This window comes from Eptatretus burgeri, chromosome 12 (assembly GCF_056783735.1).
Source record: "Eptatretus burgeri isolate ZD-2024b chromosome 12, Ebu_testis_v1, whole genome shotgun sequence".
Classification (NCBI taxonomy): Eukaryota; Metazoa; Chordata; class Myxini; order Myxiniformes; family Myxinidae; genus Eptatretus; species Eptatretus burgeri.
The window spans coordinates 12,501,484-12,521,196 of record NC_140972.1 but is presented as its reverse complement, the minus strand read 5'-3'; the positions used below and the strand labels follow the sequence as shown (position 1 = coordinate 12,521,196).

The 19,713-nt window shown below is 45.6% G+C and overlaps 1 protein-coding gene across 2 annotated transcripts in view; it reads right to left on the bottom strand.

Annotated features, from left to right (window-relative positions):
* Positions 1–227: 227 nt before the first annotated feature.
* LOC147015114 (alpha/beta hydrolase domain-containing protein 17B-like) overlaps positions 228–19,713 on the bottom strand; it is a 31,615-nt gene continuing 12,129 nt past the window's right edge. For both annotated transcript variants that reach the window (XM_085849559.1, XM_085849560.1), the window contains exons 3-5: positions 18,266–18,517; positions 13,572–13,751; positions 228–2,428 (exon numbers count right to left, since the gene is read on the bottom strand). In XM_085849559.1, coding sequence (XP_085705685.1) covers positions 2,200–2,428; positions 13,572–13,751; positions 18,266–18,517 — 661 coding nt within the window. In that variant the 3' untranslated portion in view covers positions 228–2,199. The remainder of the gene's footprint in view (positions 2,429–13,571; positions 13,752–18,265; positions 18,518–19,713) is intronic.

Sequence of the window (19,713 nt, the reverse complement as noted above, 5' to 3'; positions counted from 1 at the left end):
GCAAAATGACAACCAAAGGGCCACCTGCATACACATTGTGTGCATAAATGTCTGACCTTTTGCCTCCATTATTGTGCACAATTTGTGGAAGTCTTCCAATGGAACGGACACGATGTACCCACTAGCATCGAGCAGAAGCAGGACAGCATTGCCTCCATGATCTCCGCAGGAAGAGTGTGCCGATCACAACCAGATTAAAGCGTCGTCGGCGTATGGGTAATGAACACCTAGAAGTGTAAAGGCCTTTTGTCCCTTCAGCCAAGCCAATGAAACAGTGTTTGATTTGTAAAGGTCATTTCATGGAAATTCAGGTGATGCCTCAAATTCTGAGGAAATTAACGTTAAAAAAAATAAATGTCAATCTGTGGCCAGAACATTTATGAGCAAAAAATGAGGTTTAAAATTAAAAAAAAAGTTTTTTTCTGAAATTATTAGCAAGAACAGCAAAGATTACAAAGCAGTCTATCATATAGATAAAAAAAAAGAATGTCCAAGACATCATATGTACAAAGTAATTAGCACCAACATACAAAAAAAAAGAATATTCCCAAAAGATTCAAACAAATGAATTGCAAGCGCCTTGGAGCTCCGACTTCATCGCAGACCTATGGTGCCTGCTGGATCCATCTTGGTTTGAAAGTCAAAGTACATAAGCTATAAGTGCATCCAACCCAAACTCCTTCTTAGTATTGAAGATTTGATCATCATCATCTCTCTGGTGACACCTTTTGACACACCTCAGGTCAGCAAATGACCATTCGGATGGGCTTTGAACTCAAAGAATCAAAACCTTGAGGATTAACTCGACTACACCTATTATCCGGATGGTCATAGAATCAGGCAACCGGAATTCCAAATGACTTCAAGCGTCATTAATACCTCCGCCCCCTCTGCCCCCCAACACCGTTCCTCCTTTTAAACGAGTCTCACAAACAAGAACAGCACATCATCCAGCAAACTATCAGATTAGGAATAATAAATTAAACCAGGTATGCCTGGAGGTCAAAAACTTAGCAAAAGAGCACTTTCTTACCTTCTTCAAACTTGACCATTTCATTAATTGAATTGCGAGAGAAAGGTTGGATATTAGCAAATAGGATAACACTGCACCGACAGCAATGAGAATGTGTTTCGTCAATCTCTAATAAGTGCGTCATTGAAGGACCAGCATACCGCACCTCACACTTTCAAAATAATTCCTTATCCACTTTGAACATACATTTATAACCTTCAAACAACATAGTTCACAATTTAACCAGATTCATGGTACATCGACGGTGCAACACTATTAAAATCCATGGCCAACCTTTCACCGATACACAAATTAATTTAAAGGCCGAGTAACAGGTACAATGAAAATAATAATCTCAAACTGCAACATTAAACCTTCCTTCACCGAAGCAAGTAATTAAAGAACAAAACAAACAAACAAACATTCACAAAACAATTCCCCAAAACTCGATAATTGTCCCATTTCTTCAAGCAGATGGACCATCACAGAAAGCAGCTCCTTTGTTCATTTTGCACACGTCCTTCCATAAATCATATCCAAGCCCCTTCGACCAAAATCAGCTGTGCGGATGGACAGCAGAAAAGTCCAGGGCGTGTTTAAGGAATTGTATAAAACCATTTTCGATATCATAAAACAAAGCAAACAGGTTCTTACCCAGATGGAATGGTAAAGGAGTGCTTCGTTGGGAATGACTGGAATCCTTTTGAGGTCTCAGGCCAGGTTGGGAACAACCACAATCCTTAAAGCTTCCAATCAATAACAACCCTTCATGTCACACTTGTGCTATAGTGGGAGAGGTTTATTCCTAAATATCAGCAGAAAACAGCTAACTTGGGCTGCATGGAATCCAAGGATAATAGGAAAACACTCCATTGTTTCTTATCAATAGTATAACTTACAATAACCACCTCGATCTCAACCTTCCCTCAAGCACTCAACCACAATGACCCTATCCAAAAGACTGCACCAGAAACAAACAATTCAGCAAAGTGCCTTAATATGTGAGTCACAAAATTATTCTTAAATAACCAAAGGAGGGGAAAAGGCCAACTTCTATGGGATCAAATCATAACTGAAATCCCTTGGAATCTCGACATGGCGGCCGTTCATTGCGCTTGGCAGCGAGACCGATACAGCGGCCACCGACGGTGCCCTTTAGCTTGTGAAACCAACCGGAGAAGACCATTTCAGGGCATTTCAGGAAGAGGAATCTCAGATCCGACAAATCGTTTCAGGCGCTCCAGGTACTGGCCGTACAGCTCAACGTCGTTGTGCCCCGCGCCTTCGACCCAAAGGGGCTCGACTGGCCGCTGGCAGCGCTCGTACATGGCGAGGCCGTGTGAGAAGTCGATGACCTCATCTTCAGTGCCATGAATCACCAGGACAGGCGCACGGACACGCGCTATTTTATCAATACTGTGGGTAGGATGTGGAAACAAATAAGATTAGGAAGAGGCAGACTTTCTCTAAAGTACAAAAAATTGCATAAGTAATGACTGTCACAAACATGTGTTTCACATGAGGGCAAGGGATGAGGTGAGGTCAGGTCAGGTCAGGTTATGGGGGCATGCGCCAGAGCAGCGCGTCGCTGCATTTACTTTCCACTGGTACTCCAGGGGCCTTCATCTGGCCATTCCCGAGGCAGATGCCTGGCCCATCCCCATCTCTGAGATGCCGATTAACCTGCTGCAACCACGAGGCACATGGTCGGCTCATTGGCCTCCTCCACTCACAAGGCTCCCTCGCTGAGAGAATCTGGTGTGCAGGATCAACATCATGAAAACAAGCCACATGTCCATGGAGCCACCGTTGATGCTCACAGACTACACAAGTAACAAATCTCATCTGAGTCTCAGCAACTGCTCGTTGGACACACGGTACGACCAGCAATAGCCAAATATTCTCCGAAGAGACGTGGTACAGAAGGAGTCACGTCTGTGTCTCAGATCCCTGGTCAGAGTCCAAGTCTCACATCCGTAAAGCAAGACTGGAAGCACCAAGGACCTGAAGACTCGGACTTCTGTCATCCTGCACAGGTACCGACAGCCACACACCCCATGATCCAGTGAATCCATGACTCCCCAGGCCCGACCCAGACGTCTATTGACCTCTGGCTCACAGCCAGCAGAGAGACTAATATCACTGCTAAGGTAAGTGAATCTCTCCGTGACCTCGGCATCCTCACCACAAACAGGTACAGACAGGATAGCAGCATCCAATATGTCATTGAAAGCCTGGATCTTGGTTTTGACTCAAGAAACCCGTAATTCCAGCAGCTCCGACTCCTCATTCAGCACCTCGAGAGCCCCCAAAAGGATATGCAGAGTCTCCACAAAAACGACTGCATCGTCTGCGAATTCAAGGTCAGAGATCTTGACATTCCCAAACAATGCACCGCAGCTTGATCTCTCTGACATCATCCCCAGAATCCAATCCATACAAGTGCCGAAAAGTGTGGGGGCCAGTACACACCCACGCCTATCAGGCCACGCCTGACAAACTCCAGCAACAACTGGATACAAGCCAGAGATGGAACCACCACATCTCACAGCACTCTCAGTAACAGAGTATAGTTCAGAAATCAGATTGATCCGTTTTGGTAGCACCTCACAAAGATGGAGAATCCTCCAGAGAGCAACCAAATTCACTGAATCGAACACTTTGCAGAGATCAACATAGGATGCAAGCAGCCCCTACCGAAACTATAGTCTGCGTTCGGTGAGGACCAGAAGGGCAAGGATACGGTCAATCATTGCCTTCTTTGGTGTAAAGCCCGACTGCTCTGTGCGTTGGTGCTGAAGCAGATGGTGGCGAATTCAATCAAGAATTATCCGAGCAATGAGCTTGCCCAGCAATGAAAGCAGCCTCACCCCTTGGTAGTTGTCGCAGTCCTAACGACCACCCTTCCCTTTCCAGAGAGGGACAACAAGGCCCCTCTTTCAGTCAGTTCAGATGATGCCTGTGTTCCAAACAGAGCTCAGAACTGCATGCAATGACATGAGTACAGCATTTCCACCAGCCTTGAGAAGTGCTGCATGGACGCCACAGATCCTCCGAGCTTCACCCCATTTCAACCGGTTTACCACAGCCTGTTTCTCTACAAACGAAGGTGGATCACAGTTGATTGGAAGGTCAGCAATAGGAATAGTAACACTTCTGACATCCAACTCAATAGTTGGTGGGTCAGCCGATCAACCTGCTGCAACTACGAGGCACATGGTCGGCCCGTTGGCCTCCTTCACTCACAAGGCTCCCTCGCTAAGAGAATCTGGTGAGCAGGATCAGCGTCAGGAAAACGAGCTGCTGAAAGTAACCAGCCCAGCAGGCCTCCACTACGGACTCCTCTATCAAGAGCCCACCACCCTCCACTCGAACTGCAGTACACCGAAGGATGGGCTTGGAGGAACACAATGCACGAATTCCGCTGGAAGCAAGACGAGCATCACTTAATCACAGGTGATGCTCTAGCCCCTCATAGATTCCTCACACATAGGCCGCCTTCAGCACATGTACAGTTTTACACCTCAACTCTGCCATCAAGCATGGCCCTGCAACTCTGGTCAATGGTATCCAGTGTACCTTGCGAGAGAAAAAAAAAAATATTCTTCACCCTTCGGTGAGTTCCAACACATCCACCAGCAACATCAAGGATGGTGATCTTGAAGGCACTCCACAACTCTTCAGTATTCCTCAAAGCACCCAGACCCCCCCCCAAATCCCCACTCAGCTTGTTCGCAAACTCCTCAGCTACCCTCTCATCCTTGAGCTTGTCAACATCCAGCCAAGGCTGGGATGGTACAATTATCCTGGATTTAAGCTGCAACTTCAGAGTTGCTACAACAAGCCTGGTCCTTATTGAGGAAACTGAGCACTCCGGGAGACCCTGCAGTTCTGGATCATCCTCCAGCGACCATCAACGAGAACATGGTCAATCTCCTTTGCCACATCATCAGCATTGAAATACCAAGTCCAGCGATGAGCCTGAGGGCGCTGAAATCATGAACCAGACACCCTAAGTCCATGACTTCTTGCAAAGTCAGTCAAGGAACTTAATGCTATTCTGGTTCACAGTTACAGACCCGTGGGAACCAACACATTGTCTCATAACCATCCCTATCAGTGCCAGTCGATACATTGAAATCCCCGAAGGCGAGGAGAGTATCTTGCCTGGGGCAGTAATCAACCACAGACTCGAACAAGGCATACAATGTGTCCTTCACGGGAAGATCATTTACCTCAGTCGAAGCATATGCAGAGACTCGGGAAATGACAACCAAGGAGTGACGAATCCTTGGTTTCATAATATGCTTGTTACCTCAATTATCATGTGTGTCAGCTTACTGGACACAGCAACAGCAACTCCTTGGGCATGGTAACCATCAGAGAAACCAGACCAGTAGTACGTGTAACCACTCGCCATGATCTCATCACTATCCGGTCTCCAAACCTCAGAGAGGGCTGCAATATCGATGTTCAAACGCTGAAACTCAGAAGATAAGAGACACAGGTGTTCATCCATTCTTCAGGACAGGAGATTCCACTGCCTCAAGTTAACCCAAGGAGGATGGGCCCAAAGAGGATGGGTTAACCCAAGCCAGGAAGACGCCGCCAGTGGGCAGGAATACATAGGGGCCATGACAACTGGGGGAAATCGACGGGACGGGTGGGAAGAGATGGGACATGGGGGTAGAAAAAGGGGGTGCAAGGGTGGACTGGGGAGGGGGGGACACAAGAGGGCAGGACGAGATGATTTGAGTCTGTAAACATTGCCCTTTTATCCACCACCCGCCCCCCACCACCAATTTATTTTTATTTTAAATGTTTGATTCAATTCCACGTTCATTTTACTTGCTGTTGAAGACAATTTATTTTTTAAGTCTTACTCCGTCTGATGAACTGAATCAATAAATTTACACGCCAAAAAACTGAGCTCATTTTTACAGTGATCATCTCGACATCTGGCGTCTCATTTCTCCCCTAAATCATAAACCTCTCCCAGAGTTATGTTAATTAATGGAAGCCATTTCTGTATGGGGGGGGGAACCCTCGGGGAGGAAGGGGAGCAAGGTTTATTGTTGTTTACATCTCAACTTTTAATTTGGAAGAGCAAAGTTCGAGTCAAATGTTCGACTTGGAGGGAAATGCATCGTGGAGTCGGTGTTGATGGAAGTAGAAGAGGAAGCAATGATAAGTTTGTGTCCTCAAATTGTACTTGAAACTCCACGTTTAGGGTTTATTTGTCTTGCCCCGAGGGGGGGGGGGCGAAACTTTGGCAATGTCCTCATCAGCCTGGGTCTGTCTGTGTCTGCACGTCTACACATTTTCCTTTAAAAAAAGAAAAACATGATTCTCTGCAACTGCATATTTTTTGTTTGTTTGCTTTTGTATACCTTGTCGAGGCTCGTATGAGAGCTAACACACAACGCACAGCAAGGGAGGCATGAGACAAGAGGGGCGAGAGTGGGAAGGACAAAACAGTGGGCAACAGAGACATTAGGAGATCTGTGGAAGGGAGAGGGATGCGGTGCGGAACATGGGGAATACAAGATGGACATTACAGGGACTTTCAGGAAGGAAAGCAGGGAATTTGAAGGAGGGAGGTTTGGGGTGGATTAACAGGGGTAGAAAAGATCGAGGATTTGGATGGGGGATGATAAGAGGTGGTGATGAACAGCTGTTCTGAAGGTCTGGAGGGAAGAATGGGATTGAACAAAGTGAGGGAGTTTATACCAAAGGAGGGAAAAAAGAGGAATGAAAGAGTGAAGGTGGCCAATGAGTCGTGATTTTGGTAGTTTTCCAGAAGGAGGTTGTTGGCAGACCTTGAGCACCCTGCAGACATATGGTGGGGGCCAAATCGCAGAGAGAGCAGGTGGGGGGGGGGTGGCGAGACCAGGGAGAATGCGGTAGAAGATAGAATGACCACCGACCTGCCTGCGGTGAGAGAGTGAGAGGCTCAAAGACTCAGCCTCATCACGGGAGATACCAATGATCCGAAATGCCTTGGTTTCCACAGCGTGAAGTCGAGAAAGGTGAGAGGTAGGAGCACCAGCCCAGAGGAAAGAGCAGTACCCCATCAGGCTGCGGACGAAAGCTTTTTATGTGGTCAGGAGCTCAGGTGGTCCGAGGAAGGACTTTGCACGATGGAGGATTCCCAGTCGGCGACTGACTTTGGAGGGCAGGCTGGAAATGTGGCTTTCCCAGGAAAGATCATCGCAGATAGTAAGACTCAGAAGAAGCTTGAAAGTAAGGACTTCTTCCAGAGGATTGTTGAGAAAGTAGATGGGGGGGCGGGGGGAGGGGGTTTCCAAACAGTCCTTTCGGAGAGACATAGTGAGAGTGAGATTTGTCAGGATTGAAAGACATGTTCCACGTGTTGGACCAGTTTGTGATTTTACCCAGATCTGCAGAGAGCGAAGAAGCTGCTGCTTGCCGGTCTGAGGGACGACAGATGGTACGGCAGAGCGTGGAGTCATCAGCAAAGAGACAAAGAGGATTTTCCCAGAGTCGGAGAGATCATTGATGAAAACCAGAAAAAGAACAGGGCCCAGAACACTGCCTTGAGGAACTCCAGCATGGACAGGAAGAGGGGGATGAGAGAACTCCATTTAGGGCCTCACGGTGACTACGACAGGAGAGGAAATCTGTGAGCCATGAGCGGAGATGGCCTTGGATACCATAGAGAGTTTGGTGAGCAGGGCAGGGTGCCAGACCGTGTCAAAAGCACACAATATGTCTAGGGATACGGCTCTGATTTCATGTCCGGCATTGAGGACCTCCATCCATTGTTGGGAGAGCAGAAGTAGCATATCCAGGGTAGAGTGACCTGGTCTGAAACCAAATTGATGATCGGAAATCAAGCCATTGGAGAAGGAAGGATTTAATGTCTGAAGCGATGATGGATTCCATAACCCTGCTGATGATTGGGAGAAGGCTGATTGGTCTGTATTTGCAGGGATCTGGTTTTGCACCTTTTTATGGAGGGCAGTAATGTTTGCTAATTTCCAAGCAGATGGCAGATGACCTTGAGCAAATGAGAAGGCGAATAGAACAGAGAGAGGGTGAGCAAGAGCAGAGGAGCAGGTTTTTAGGACACGTGGGCTGATGCCGTCTGAACCGGTTGCAGAATCTGAGTCGAGGTTTGACAGAAGAAAAGGACACAGAGTCCAGGGAGAGTTGGGTGCGACTGGGTAAGGTGGGTACAGAAAGCGATGGGTTTCGGACACAAGATTTTGATGCAAACACCGAGTTTGGGCATTCAGCATTTTTACGTGCGGTATCAGCAGTACGGCCATTTGAGGTAGGGGAGGGGATGGAGGGGGAACACACACCAGAAACAGATTTGATTAGATGCCACCAGGAGTTGGAGGAGGGAGAGAGGTTTGAGAGTTCAGACTTGAGCTTTGAAAGATGTTGATTTCTGGCTCTCCTGAGGGTAAATACACACTTGTTCCAAGATTTATGGAAGGAACTGAGATTACCCTCAGTTGGGTTTGCTTTCCATGAGGCAAAGGCAAGTTGTTTCAGGACAACTGCCTCGCCACAAGCTTCAGTGAACCAAGGGTGGGAGGAAGGGTAGGACAACTGAACACGAGAGGGGATAAATCTGTGCATGAGGGAGAGCAAGTTTCTTTGAAAGAATTCCCAGGATGAGTTGATGTTGGAGAAAGTAGCGATGGGAGACCAGTCTAGAAATTTGATGGCTGCTTGAAGACACTGCCAGTCGGCCTGAGTGAAGTGCCAGACTCGACGGCGCTGAGGTTGTTCTCTGATAACAGCCAGAGAGATGTCCACTTTAACAAGTGCATGGTCAGAAGAACCGATTGGAGCGGAGAAAGAACAGCAGATATTTTCAGGGAAATTTGTCAAAATCAGATCCAGAAGAGATCCGGGTCGGGAACTTGACCGATTGAGTCAGTTCCGTTGAGTCGCAGAAGTCTTTTGCTGAAGTGCCATGACAGGTGAGAGAGGTACCCACACCGAGCCAACTGGCATGATGACAATTGAAGTCGCCACATATGAGGAAGAGAGAGTTTGGATGAGAAGATAGAAGTTGGTCCATGTTTTCGGATAGTGAGGTGTAAATGGAGTCATCACTATTTGGTGGACGGGTCATTCTCTGAAAAGTGGCCAATTTCTTGTAACTGCATTATATAATAGATAATCTTCTACCCATTGCCCACAAAATAAGTAAAATATCAATCAAAAACACATCTTGAACAACACCCGAACCCATTTTGTTACTTTATGAGTCACTTCCATGAATTTTGGATATTTCGATCAGACGTATTATATAATGACTAAAAAATCACATGTAACGATTGACAACTCGGGATTTACATCGTCTCTAGAAATATTATTTTTTACTTAATTGAAATAGGGATTACACTGGAAAGTAGCTTGGGTCCCATATTGTATGCAATACCTGAACTTATTAATAAAACACACCATCAGTCGCTCAGATCGCCAATGATTCCCTTGTAACCCCACAGCATAATTTGATTCCACACCGTAACGATCGGATATTTAGACCGGTCTCCAGCCTGCTGATGACGTCACATGTAGATGTCACGTGACGAGAAAGTGAGCTTCGCCGCCATTTTCCACTCGGACTGGGTTTTTTCCTGCCGCACAATATGGCAAATGTATACACAGTCGAGGTGAGTTCGATGATGGCATTGCGTTTTTTTTCATTCTGGTTCCACACCGTTACGGTATTTACGAAGAAACTATCAATGCTGTACTGACAGAAATGTGGTAAATAAGCGTTTAATTGGTTCTATTTTGACGCTTCTTTTTTCATCTCGTTTAGTGTCGCACTCTCGTGTCAGGTCGCCGAAACGTTAATAAATCTTCCACACCGTAACGTTCCACACCGCAACGTACGTCGCGTTACGGTGTGGAAAGCATTCATTACGAGGTGGAAATACGACATTTGAAATGATTTATCTGCGTATCAGTTACATTTTTTTTAAGGTATTTCAATTACAAGTCAATGAGATTCATAATAAAAACGTTTCAACTCGTGAACAAGCAGAGTAGACTTTTAATGTAACCCAGAAAATCCTGAACGAATGAATTTGCCCGTTACGGTGCGGGAACGTGCCAAATTGGTTATGTGCCGTTAGCATTTCTCACCGCGCCTCAGTTTCAGTTAGACAGTAGCAGCAGTTATTATGAGCGCTTCTGACAGTAGAGATGAAATATGTATTCATATTTAGATTAGTTCATATTTTTGTTCCCGTTTCCAGGATGGTACGTCCAATCCACACCGTAACATATAAAAATCTATAATCTACAAAAATGTGGACAAATCAATGATAAAGTGTACGTCTTCATTGATTATATGCTATCAATCACCGGAAACAATGTGTTGAGATGAAAAAATGATAATTTTGGACATTTCATATTATTCATTGCAATTCTATGCTTATTGGCCTCTTTTCAGAGAATGACCCGGACGGTACAGCACACGTATGAACATGAGGTGGGAGTGGAAGGGAAGCCGTAGCCAGAGGTATTCCTGGGGGTGTAGCGGAGTGAGGGCAGTGCATGGAGAGTGAGGAACAGAGTCTTTGATGAAGAGAGAAAGTCCTCCACCAGGCCGAGGCTCAGGTCCGTCATACCGGAGGAGGGAGTAATTGGGGACAGATACTTGGGAGTCGGAGACGTCTTGAGGGAGGAAAGTTTCTGTTCGGCAGATTATGTCTGGTTTGTCAGTGGCAACCTGTATGGAAATATCTGTAAGGTTTGAGCGAAGGCCCTAGATATTTGAGGTCCACATTGTTAATGAAGAGGGAGGGATGAGGCTTTGGGTGCAGGGGATGAGAAGGGAGTGGGAGGATAGGACAAGGGAGGAGGGGGGGGTAGGTAAGGAGAGTTGTTGAAAGTGTGGGAGATTGCAGAATAGCTAGGGGAGGGGGCCGGATGAGGAGGAGAAAAGGCTCTGTGGTGCTGGAGAAGAGAGGGAGCAAAAGGCAGTTGAGGATTTGAGGAGGTGGAGTGATGAGATGGAGGTGAGAGGGCAGGGGAAAGGAGGCAGCTTTGTGGATGTGAGGGGAGCGAATGGTGGGAGAAGGGCGAGTGAGGGGGGTGAATGATGGGAGAAGGGTGAGTGAGGGAGTTTTTGAGAAAGGTGAGAGAGAAGCTTGGAGGGAGAAGAGTGTGATGGTTGCTTTGAGAGGGAGGGGTGAGAGGGGTGAGTTGACACTGAAGTTGGGTAAAAACAGAATGGTTGATGGAAAGCGAAGATTCATCGCAAACTGGGGTTTTAAACATTTTTGAGGTCAGAGATGCGATTAAAGAGATTTCTTGATGGATGTAATAAAGGCAAATTAAGAGAATGGAGAGAAGAAATGCTGTAACAGTTGGATATTTTCAGTAAGGTATGAAGGAAAGGTCAAATTGAGAGCAGTCTGTTAAAATAGAAGAGTGCATTATGATACAGTAAAGAGTACCACACGTGTGAAAGAGGAAGATGAAGCATTATAAGAGATCGTTTTTATTACTATTATTATTTTTTTGAGAGAGAGAGAGTTCATCAGATTAGGTAATGGAAAGGTTGTTGAAAAAATATCGTGACATGAATGATGAATTTGGATAGGTAATCGCAGAGGGTGGAAACGGATCACGTGGTTTCGGGAGGTGTATTGTCAAAAGTGGATTTATTCATTTTAAATCAGGATTGCGTAACATTCGGAAAAGGTAAGGTTGAAGTAAAATCGTGGAGGTGTATGGTGAATTTGGAACAGTAAACGCAGAGTGAAGCTGCTGGGTCGATGAAAAGTCTCAGGAAGAGGGTCGAGAGATACGTGGTTCTGGAGGCGTATAGATAGAAAGGATACAAGGAAAATTATTATTATTTTTTGATGGATTTTTGAAGATTATGTAAGATTCGGGAATGGAAGGTTGTAGGAAGAGATCGTGAAGGTAATGGTGAGAGTGGGTCAACTGAAATTGAAGATGGTGTGCCAGCAGGAGGAAGAAGACAAAGAAGACGAAGAATAGGAAGAATCGTGACTCAGGAGTATGCAAGGAGAAAGATAGTTTATTTTGTTTTGTTTTAAATTTAAGACAAGAAACAGTGTTTAGTTGGGAGGGATAGGGGCGTTGGAAAAGTGGAGAAAATAGGAATTGGAGGTAATAGGGAGAGAACACAAATAAACACAATCGTACACCTCGAGGGGAAGGATGGGTCAGGCCTCAAGGAAACCGGTAAGACAATGTCGACGAAAACTCACAAAATAGCACGATTTTTGAAACAAAACTGAACTAGGAACACAGTCACATGTAGGTGAGAAAATAAACAGTTAAAACGGGACAGATAATGACCGGAAACTTAACTTTGAGAGTCAGCAGAGAGCTCTGAGAGACTCTGCCATCGCTCCAAACCCAGAACCGGAGGGGGGAATTGATGCCAACAGCAGGGCCGAGGGGTGCATGGATGATACGGGAATATGGGCCATAACAGTGGCGTGTTCAGAATGAACGCACGAGGCGAGACTATGCAATATACGAGTGCCGTTTGAGTTACTATTTGGAACATTTAACAAACGTTTATGAGTGGTGGGTTGTAAATTATCAGAAAGATGATTTCACATTTGAAAGGTTTTGCTTTTCCTTTCAACAGAATTCCTAAACTGCCCAATACTCTGCTCTGCTAAAGTGAACATACCTTGTTTGGTCCAAGCTTCAACTTTAAAGAACATTTTGGTGGTGTGGAATTTAATCATGGAGTCAAATATGTAAAGGATTACAGTGATGGGTGATTTTGAACTCTGACCTGATAAAAATAAAATCCACAACTCAAAGTAATCATTGACCAAATCATTTTTGGTACTGACACGTACAGTCTGTGGTCGCCAGTAAAACTTGAAATAGTGGATTAAAGGTTACCTTCTATGTTTACAAAGTCTCGGCGAATTATCATTACCCATCACACAACATTCTTCGTGAAACTTTGAAAAAAAAAAAACGAGAAAAGTCTTTCAAAGAACTCAAACACAAATACAAGCACTGTGTTTAAGTTAATAAATAAGTTAAGTTGGGTTGTTGTTAACCCATGGATCATGATGCTTGGATCACAAGTTCAAAAGATAAATACATGGTGTCAATCTGTCCATTGTCTCTCAATGTCCTTGTCATTAAAAAAAAAAAGTCCACAGACTTCAACTGATGTCCCCATCTTGCATGCTCTTTGCAAATAAAGAAACCCCTTTGATATCTCCTCAAATCAACGTTATAAAAAGGTTTGAGGTTATAAAAGGGGACCCAGACAATATAATGACCAATTATGGTAAGAACTTTTAAGACCAATATTTTGGAATCTGTTTCACAGCGGACGGGAATAGGGTTCGTTTTCGCTTGATATCCAAAACTACGATAAATATGATCAGGTTCAGAACATGCAAATCATCAGAGAGCATCTTAAGTTCATGGACGTGCTTAATAATAACTCTACATTGTTATTAGTTTTAATAATTATTACTTGAAATAATAACAATAATGAGCAGACACGGATGCACATTTGGCAAATGCTCAGCAACCCCTCAGCCAGACACACCTGGGGAAAGCATCAAAACAGTAGGTCCGGCGAGTGTTGGGGAATGCAACTCGCATGCCGGAGGTGAGTGGAGAATGAAGCACGACTGCAGCGCACTCAAAGCGAGATGCCAGATCCACTGTAGGCACCGTGCCGATGCTCTGTCCATACAAGATGATCGACTCGGGTGGGACCGCATATCTATGTGCACAGAAAATGGGCAGATGGGTTGAACATATAAAACAACAAGAAGGGCACTCGGTAGAGCGCGTACCTCCGCCACGCAATGCCTGATCCACGAGAAAACATATCGGGTCCAATAAATTTTTGAAATATCAGACTAAATAATCGTTTTTGGCCCTCTCTCTCAATTGTGAAGAATCACTTTCAAAATTAAATAATTCTCGTTTCCAGATTCGGATTCAGATCTTCACCAAAATCGAATCAATTCTTCCTTGCCACACACACAATGCATCCACCAAGTTTTATCCGAATCCATCCGAAACTTTTTGACATATCGTGTTATATATTGGTTTAGATCCGTCTCTCAATGGTGAAGAATCACTTTAATTATTATCAGATCCAGATCCAGATCTTCATCAAAACTGAAGCAATTCTTCCTTGTCACACACCGAATCTGTCCACCAAGTTTCGTCTCAATCCGTCCACAACTTTTTGAGATATCATGCTACATATCGTTTTTGACCCCATCTCTCAATGGTAAAGAATCACTTAAAAATTCTAGTAGTCAGATCTAGATCCGGATCGTCACCAAAATCTAATCAATTCGTCCTTGTCACACACCCAACCTGTCCACAAAATTTCATCCGAATCCGTCCACAACTTTGAAATATCTTGTGCACAAACAAACAGATAAACAGACAGACAAACACAGGAAAGGGGTGAAAACATAACCTCCTTCACCTTCAGTGGTAGAGGTAATAAAAGGACAGACAGGATGTGAAAACGAAAATAGTACAGTGGATAAGCTCTCATATTTTAACAAATTGCGCATTTTATGAGAAAAGCATGAAATTTCTAGCATAGTTAGGTCATACCGTAATGTTTATTTTCGGATGTGGAGGGAAGTCAGATTTGACCTCTGAGGGAACAGCGAGAGGTCAAATCCAAGATGGCCGCTAGTCACCCGGGTCTAATGTTCAAATGTCCTTAATTTTGGAACTAGACTGCGCAGAAAAACATTTACGGTGTCATTTCCAACTAAATTGGGGGTGCCCATTCATTTGGTGAAACCTTTGAGGATGTCAGAATTCAAGGCAATGAATTTAGGTCAAGGTCAAGGTCAAAATTTATCAAGAAATAAGCAATCAGTTGAAAATCAGGATGGTAGCAGGGCCAGAAATTGCAAGGATCACTACAGACTTTGAGCAACAGGCCACAAAGCAACAGCATGGTGCTGGCAACACTGGACACCATCACCATGATCAGCAACCTGGAGTGCAAGCAGCATTCCTGAAGGAGGTTAAGGCACTTGTGACAGTGCTTGAAGAGATGGGGAATCCATTTCTAAAACACAGTCAAGACCTACTAGTCATTGACACAAGGGACATCGTGGACACCCAAGTGGCTGAAACTGTGAGAAGGATCGAGACTCTTGGTGAAGAGCAGTACACCAAGTTTGTGAGAGAAAGGCTGGAACAGTGTACAACACCGATCACACAAACACTTCCAAAGAACAAGTTGCCACTGTTCAGTCGGCCACCGGTCAAGATCAAGTCAAAACAGAAGGCACAGCTCGCAGCACTGAAGAGTGACTGTGGTCTCTTTTCGAGGCTGTACATCTCCTGTCAAACACGAGACGGAGACATGGACAATTTCTTCTCCCATGAAAACCAGGCAGCCCCGCCAGCTCTGTCAACTGGAGGGAACATTCGGATCTAGGTTAAATCAGATCGTCTTCGCTGCCTGGAATCAGATCTGCTCGAAAAGAATAGCGCCTATGGCTGATGCAACAATTCTTGATGGTGCGGCTGTGGTTCAAATGCTAAATCCGGGAACATCAAGAACATTTCAAGAGTATGGAGAAAGAGTGTTTGCACCATATATCTCTGCTCAACTTGAGAAAAGCAGCCACATTGACCTTGTCTGGGATGTATACCTACCCGCCAGCCTCAAAGCCTCAACAAGACAGAAGAGGGGAAAGGGCACCAGGAAAAGAGTGGCTCCTTCTGCTGTGATGCCAAAGAATTGGAAGGACTTCCTTCGATGCGATGATAACAAAACCGAATTGTTTGCTTTCCTGTCATGCGAAGTTGTTCATCTTCCTCGAGCAGAGGGCAAGGAACTGTATGCAACAGATGGAAGTGGAGTCCTTTGCTCTCTGGCTGAGTCATACTTGGCCTGCCTTTCCCCATGTTTGCAGGAGGAGGCCGACACTCGTCTACTTCTGCATGTGGCAGATGCTGTGCAAAAGGGGTGAAAGAAGGTGACCATACATACCGCTGATACTGATGTGGTAGTACTGGCTGCAGCTTCATTCAGCAAGACAGCTCCTAATGAAAATGTGAAAAAGGGTTCAGACGATCTATAGAGAGCAACTAGAATCATCATCGTGTCAAGTTAGAACTCAATCGGCCGAGACGTCTTGGAGGAGATAGAAAAATAAAAATTGTTGACAGACGGATGGATGGACCTGAGGACATCGAATGGTTATATTGTTGCGAATTTGGAAACTTACTGCACACAACAGCCAGGTCTGAAAGATCAGTTATATCGGTAAGTATGTGTTTCTAGGTAGGGTCCCGTCCTATGTTTAATGGGTGATTAATTGTACGTGTGCTGTGAATTATTTTAGTTAGGATTTTTACATTAGCAACAATGACAACACCCATCTTCGCTTCTTCACCATCGGCCTTTCCCACACGCATACGTATCAAGCACAGCCGTGGGCGGAGTCCAATGTGCCAGGCGGGGTTTCTTTGGACATTGGCGTTTTGGATTTCACTCCAAACATGGGCATGGCGCCCCTCTCAGCCAATCGGAGGGGTACGAGCATGTCTGCCGCCTCTCGGCCAATGGGGAGCCAACGCAAGATATTGCTGCTCGACTTCCTGGTCGAGGGGCGGAGACATGAGCACCTCCCCCCGACCAATCTCGGACGGCCGGGAGATCGCCCGACACGCCGGTCCAATGAGGGGAATGACACGAGACGGATCCCTCCCACCTGGGAAGATAAAGATATAATCGTGTGGGGGCGACCCGGTGAGAGGGTCGGAGGGTTCGTTGGTCGAGGCTGAGAGAGAGTCTTCCCGCCGTGAATCACCTGCCTGCGGGTCGGAGGAGAATCACTCGCCTGCCTGTCGAGCTAACTTGCTTTGCTTGCCTAGTCACCTGTTTTTGCCAGTGGAGCGTGCCAACGCCTGACGCTATCCTCCGTACCTGGTGCTTGGAGCGGTATCGTGTTGCAGGTTTGAGTCCCGCCGGGCACGAGCGTCAAGAACCGCACAAAGCGGGAAGGTCCAAGCCAGGCTCTTACCTCCAGCTCACTTTCCCTCCGAGCTGGGGGTATCAATAAAGGCCACGGCCACCATTTCTTTTGGGGGGGGTGTGTCTGTGTGTGGGCCCGTCTTTCAAGTAGAATTGTGTTAGTGCTTTACTTTGCTTGTAAATTGCATTCCTTTTATTCGGTTAACTCTGCCTTGTTGCGTGCTTCCCTGCCCCATTATAAATAAATTTCCCTTTTGTTAAATGTTCCAGCTCGTTTCTGCGTTTCTTTCATTTGCTTAGCATGATGCAGGTTTGAGAAATAGCGAGGCTGTAAATTGTTCATTTTAACTGACAGGCCTTGATGACCTCCGCTCGGGTTACACACGGTAACGGCTCGTTCTGCTCGAGGTCCGTCGAGGGTGTGAATTCCCCGGTAGCTTTGCCCGCGTGGGTAATTAGGTATATTGAAGTTTGGCAATTGACCCTACCCCACGCAGTAGAATTATTGGCGATTCATGGTCCATTAAGAGACCCGTGCCTTTCAGACTTATCCGAGAGTCACGACCTAAATTCCGGTGTGCTCGGTGGAGCCGACTCTACTGCTCCCTCGAGCGGTCGTGCTCGCCACCGATATCCGGCCCCGTAACAATATTAGGTCAGCGAGCTAACCTAAAAATGATAGTTTACATTAACTCAATATCTGTATTCAAGAATAAGTCTTTAGAATTTTCCACTTTTGAGATTATCCTCTGGAAGACGGCAGCCAAGAAAGTTCTTCATCCTCACCGTCGGACATGGCCTATCGCGGGCCAATCAAATGTCAAAGCTGGCTTGCAAACCAGGTTATGAAGCACAAAAGACATCTGAAAATAGTAAGACCTCCAGTGACTGGCAAGCTGAACAATCAGACGAGCAAGTGGAAAATAAATGAAATAAATAAACAAATAAACTAGTAAAGCACTGGAATCATACATATCAGGGGTAGAGTGAGAAAGCGCCGCTCGAATGGGATCTAGGGTTGAGCCTAGACGAATTGTTGCACAGTATAAATGGATATTTAATTTTAAATTAACACAATAATTTCCATGAGGCGAAAGCATTCTTGAATCACAGTACTACTGTCATATATGTTCTACAACTCTGCATCCCTGGATTTTTCGACAAAGACATTTCAGACTAGACACTGCACCAAGCACACACTCCTTGCCCATCTTGCGGAACGCATCAGATTATTTTGTGATCACAGTTTCATTGGAGTGGGAACATACCGATTACAAAGGACGTGCCACGCGGCCTCCACGTCTGCATAGAGGTTCTTTTCCGAGGGCTTCCCTGAGCTTGCGCCATAGCCAGAGTAATCGTAAGAAAACACATCACAGCCGAGCCGTGTACCCAAGCCCAGGTAGAAGCTGCTCATTTGGCCGAGATCCACTGCATTGCCGTGTGAGAAGAGAAGCGTGAAGCGAGATTCGGGGGTGCAGCGTACAAACATGCATGCCAGCCGAGACCCACGATGCGTCCTGAAAGCCAAAAGGCAGGTACGGATGGAAAACAAAACAAAAAAAGCATTTTTGATGTTCAATTTAAAGTGTCCATAGGCAGACAGACCGATATACTTTTCACAATTCACTCCATGAATTTAACACCTTCAGACAGACCTGTGCTAACAGGTTTCAAGTCGATCTAAGATCACCACCAAAGCTGTTTCAATGAGCAGGTATGCATTCAGCGGCAAGGCATGTGAGGCAGTTTTGGAATGGACATTTGTAGGCACATTCAAGTTTCGGAATCTTCAAACAATTTTACAAAATAAAACTAAAACGGCACTCAGTGGAGCACATACAATCCCCCCCCCCCCGGGTATCCCACTGATAGGCCGGATCTGCAACCAGACCTGAACCAAAATTGAATTGCCTTGTTCTTGTCGCACACCCAACCTGCCCACCAAGTTTCGTCCAAATCAGTCCATAACCCTTTGAGATATCCTCCTCACAGTGGTGGAGGTAATGACCATGATGAAAGTCATAAAGTTACACCATTCCCAGATTCAAAATGCTCCAAGAACCACAACTGCAAGCTCCCCAGACTTCAAGAATGTGCCTGGATGGACAAGTGACACAAACATTGAGAGTTTTTGAACAGGGAGATCTCATGCCATCAGGTCAAAGGTCACAAAAACATGGAATGCTTTTGCCATTTTGGAAATCTGCTAACATCACTGCCCTGCATAAAAAAGGTGCAAAAACAGATCCCTGTAACTACAGACCAATCAGCCTTCTCCCAATCATCAGCAAGGTTATGGAATCCATCATTGCTTCAGACATGAAATCCTTCCTCTTCTCCAATGGCTTGATTTCCAATCATCAATTTGGTTTCAGACCAGGTCACTCTACCCTGGATATGCTGCTACTGCTCTCCCATCAATGGATGGAGGTCCTCAATGCCAGACAGGAAATCCGAGCCATATCCCTGGACATATCACGTGCTTTTGACACAGTCTGGCACCCTGCCCTACTCACCAAACTCTCTTCCCATGGTATTCAAGGCCATCTCCACTCATGGCTCGCAGACTTCCTCTCCTGTCGCAGTCAACGTGTGGCCCTAAATGGAGTTCTTTCATCCCCTCTTCCTGTGCAGGCTGGAGTTCCTCAAGGTAGCGTTCTGGGCCCTGTTCTTTTTCTGGTTTTCATCAATGATCTCTCGGACTCTCTGGAAA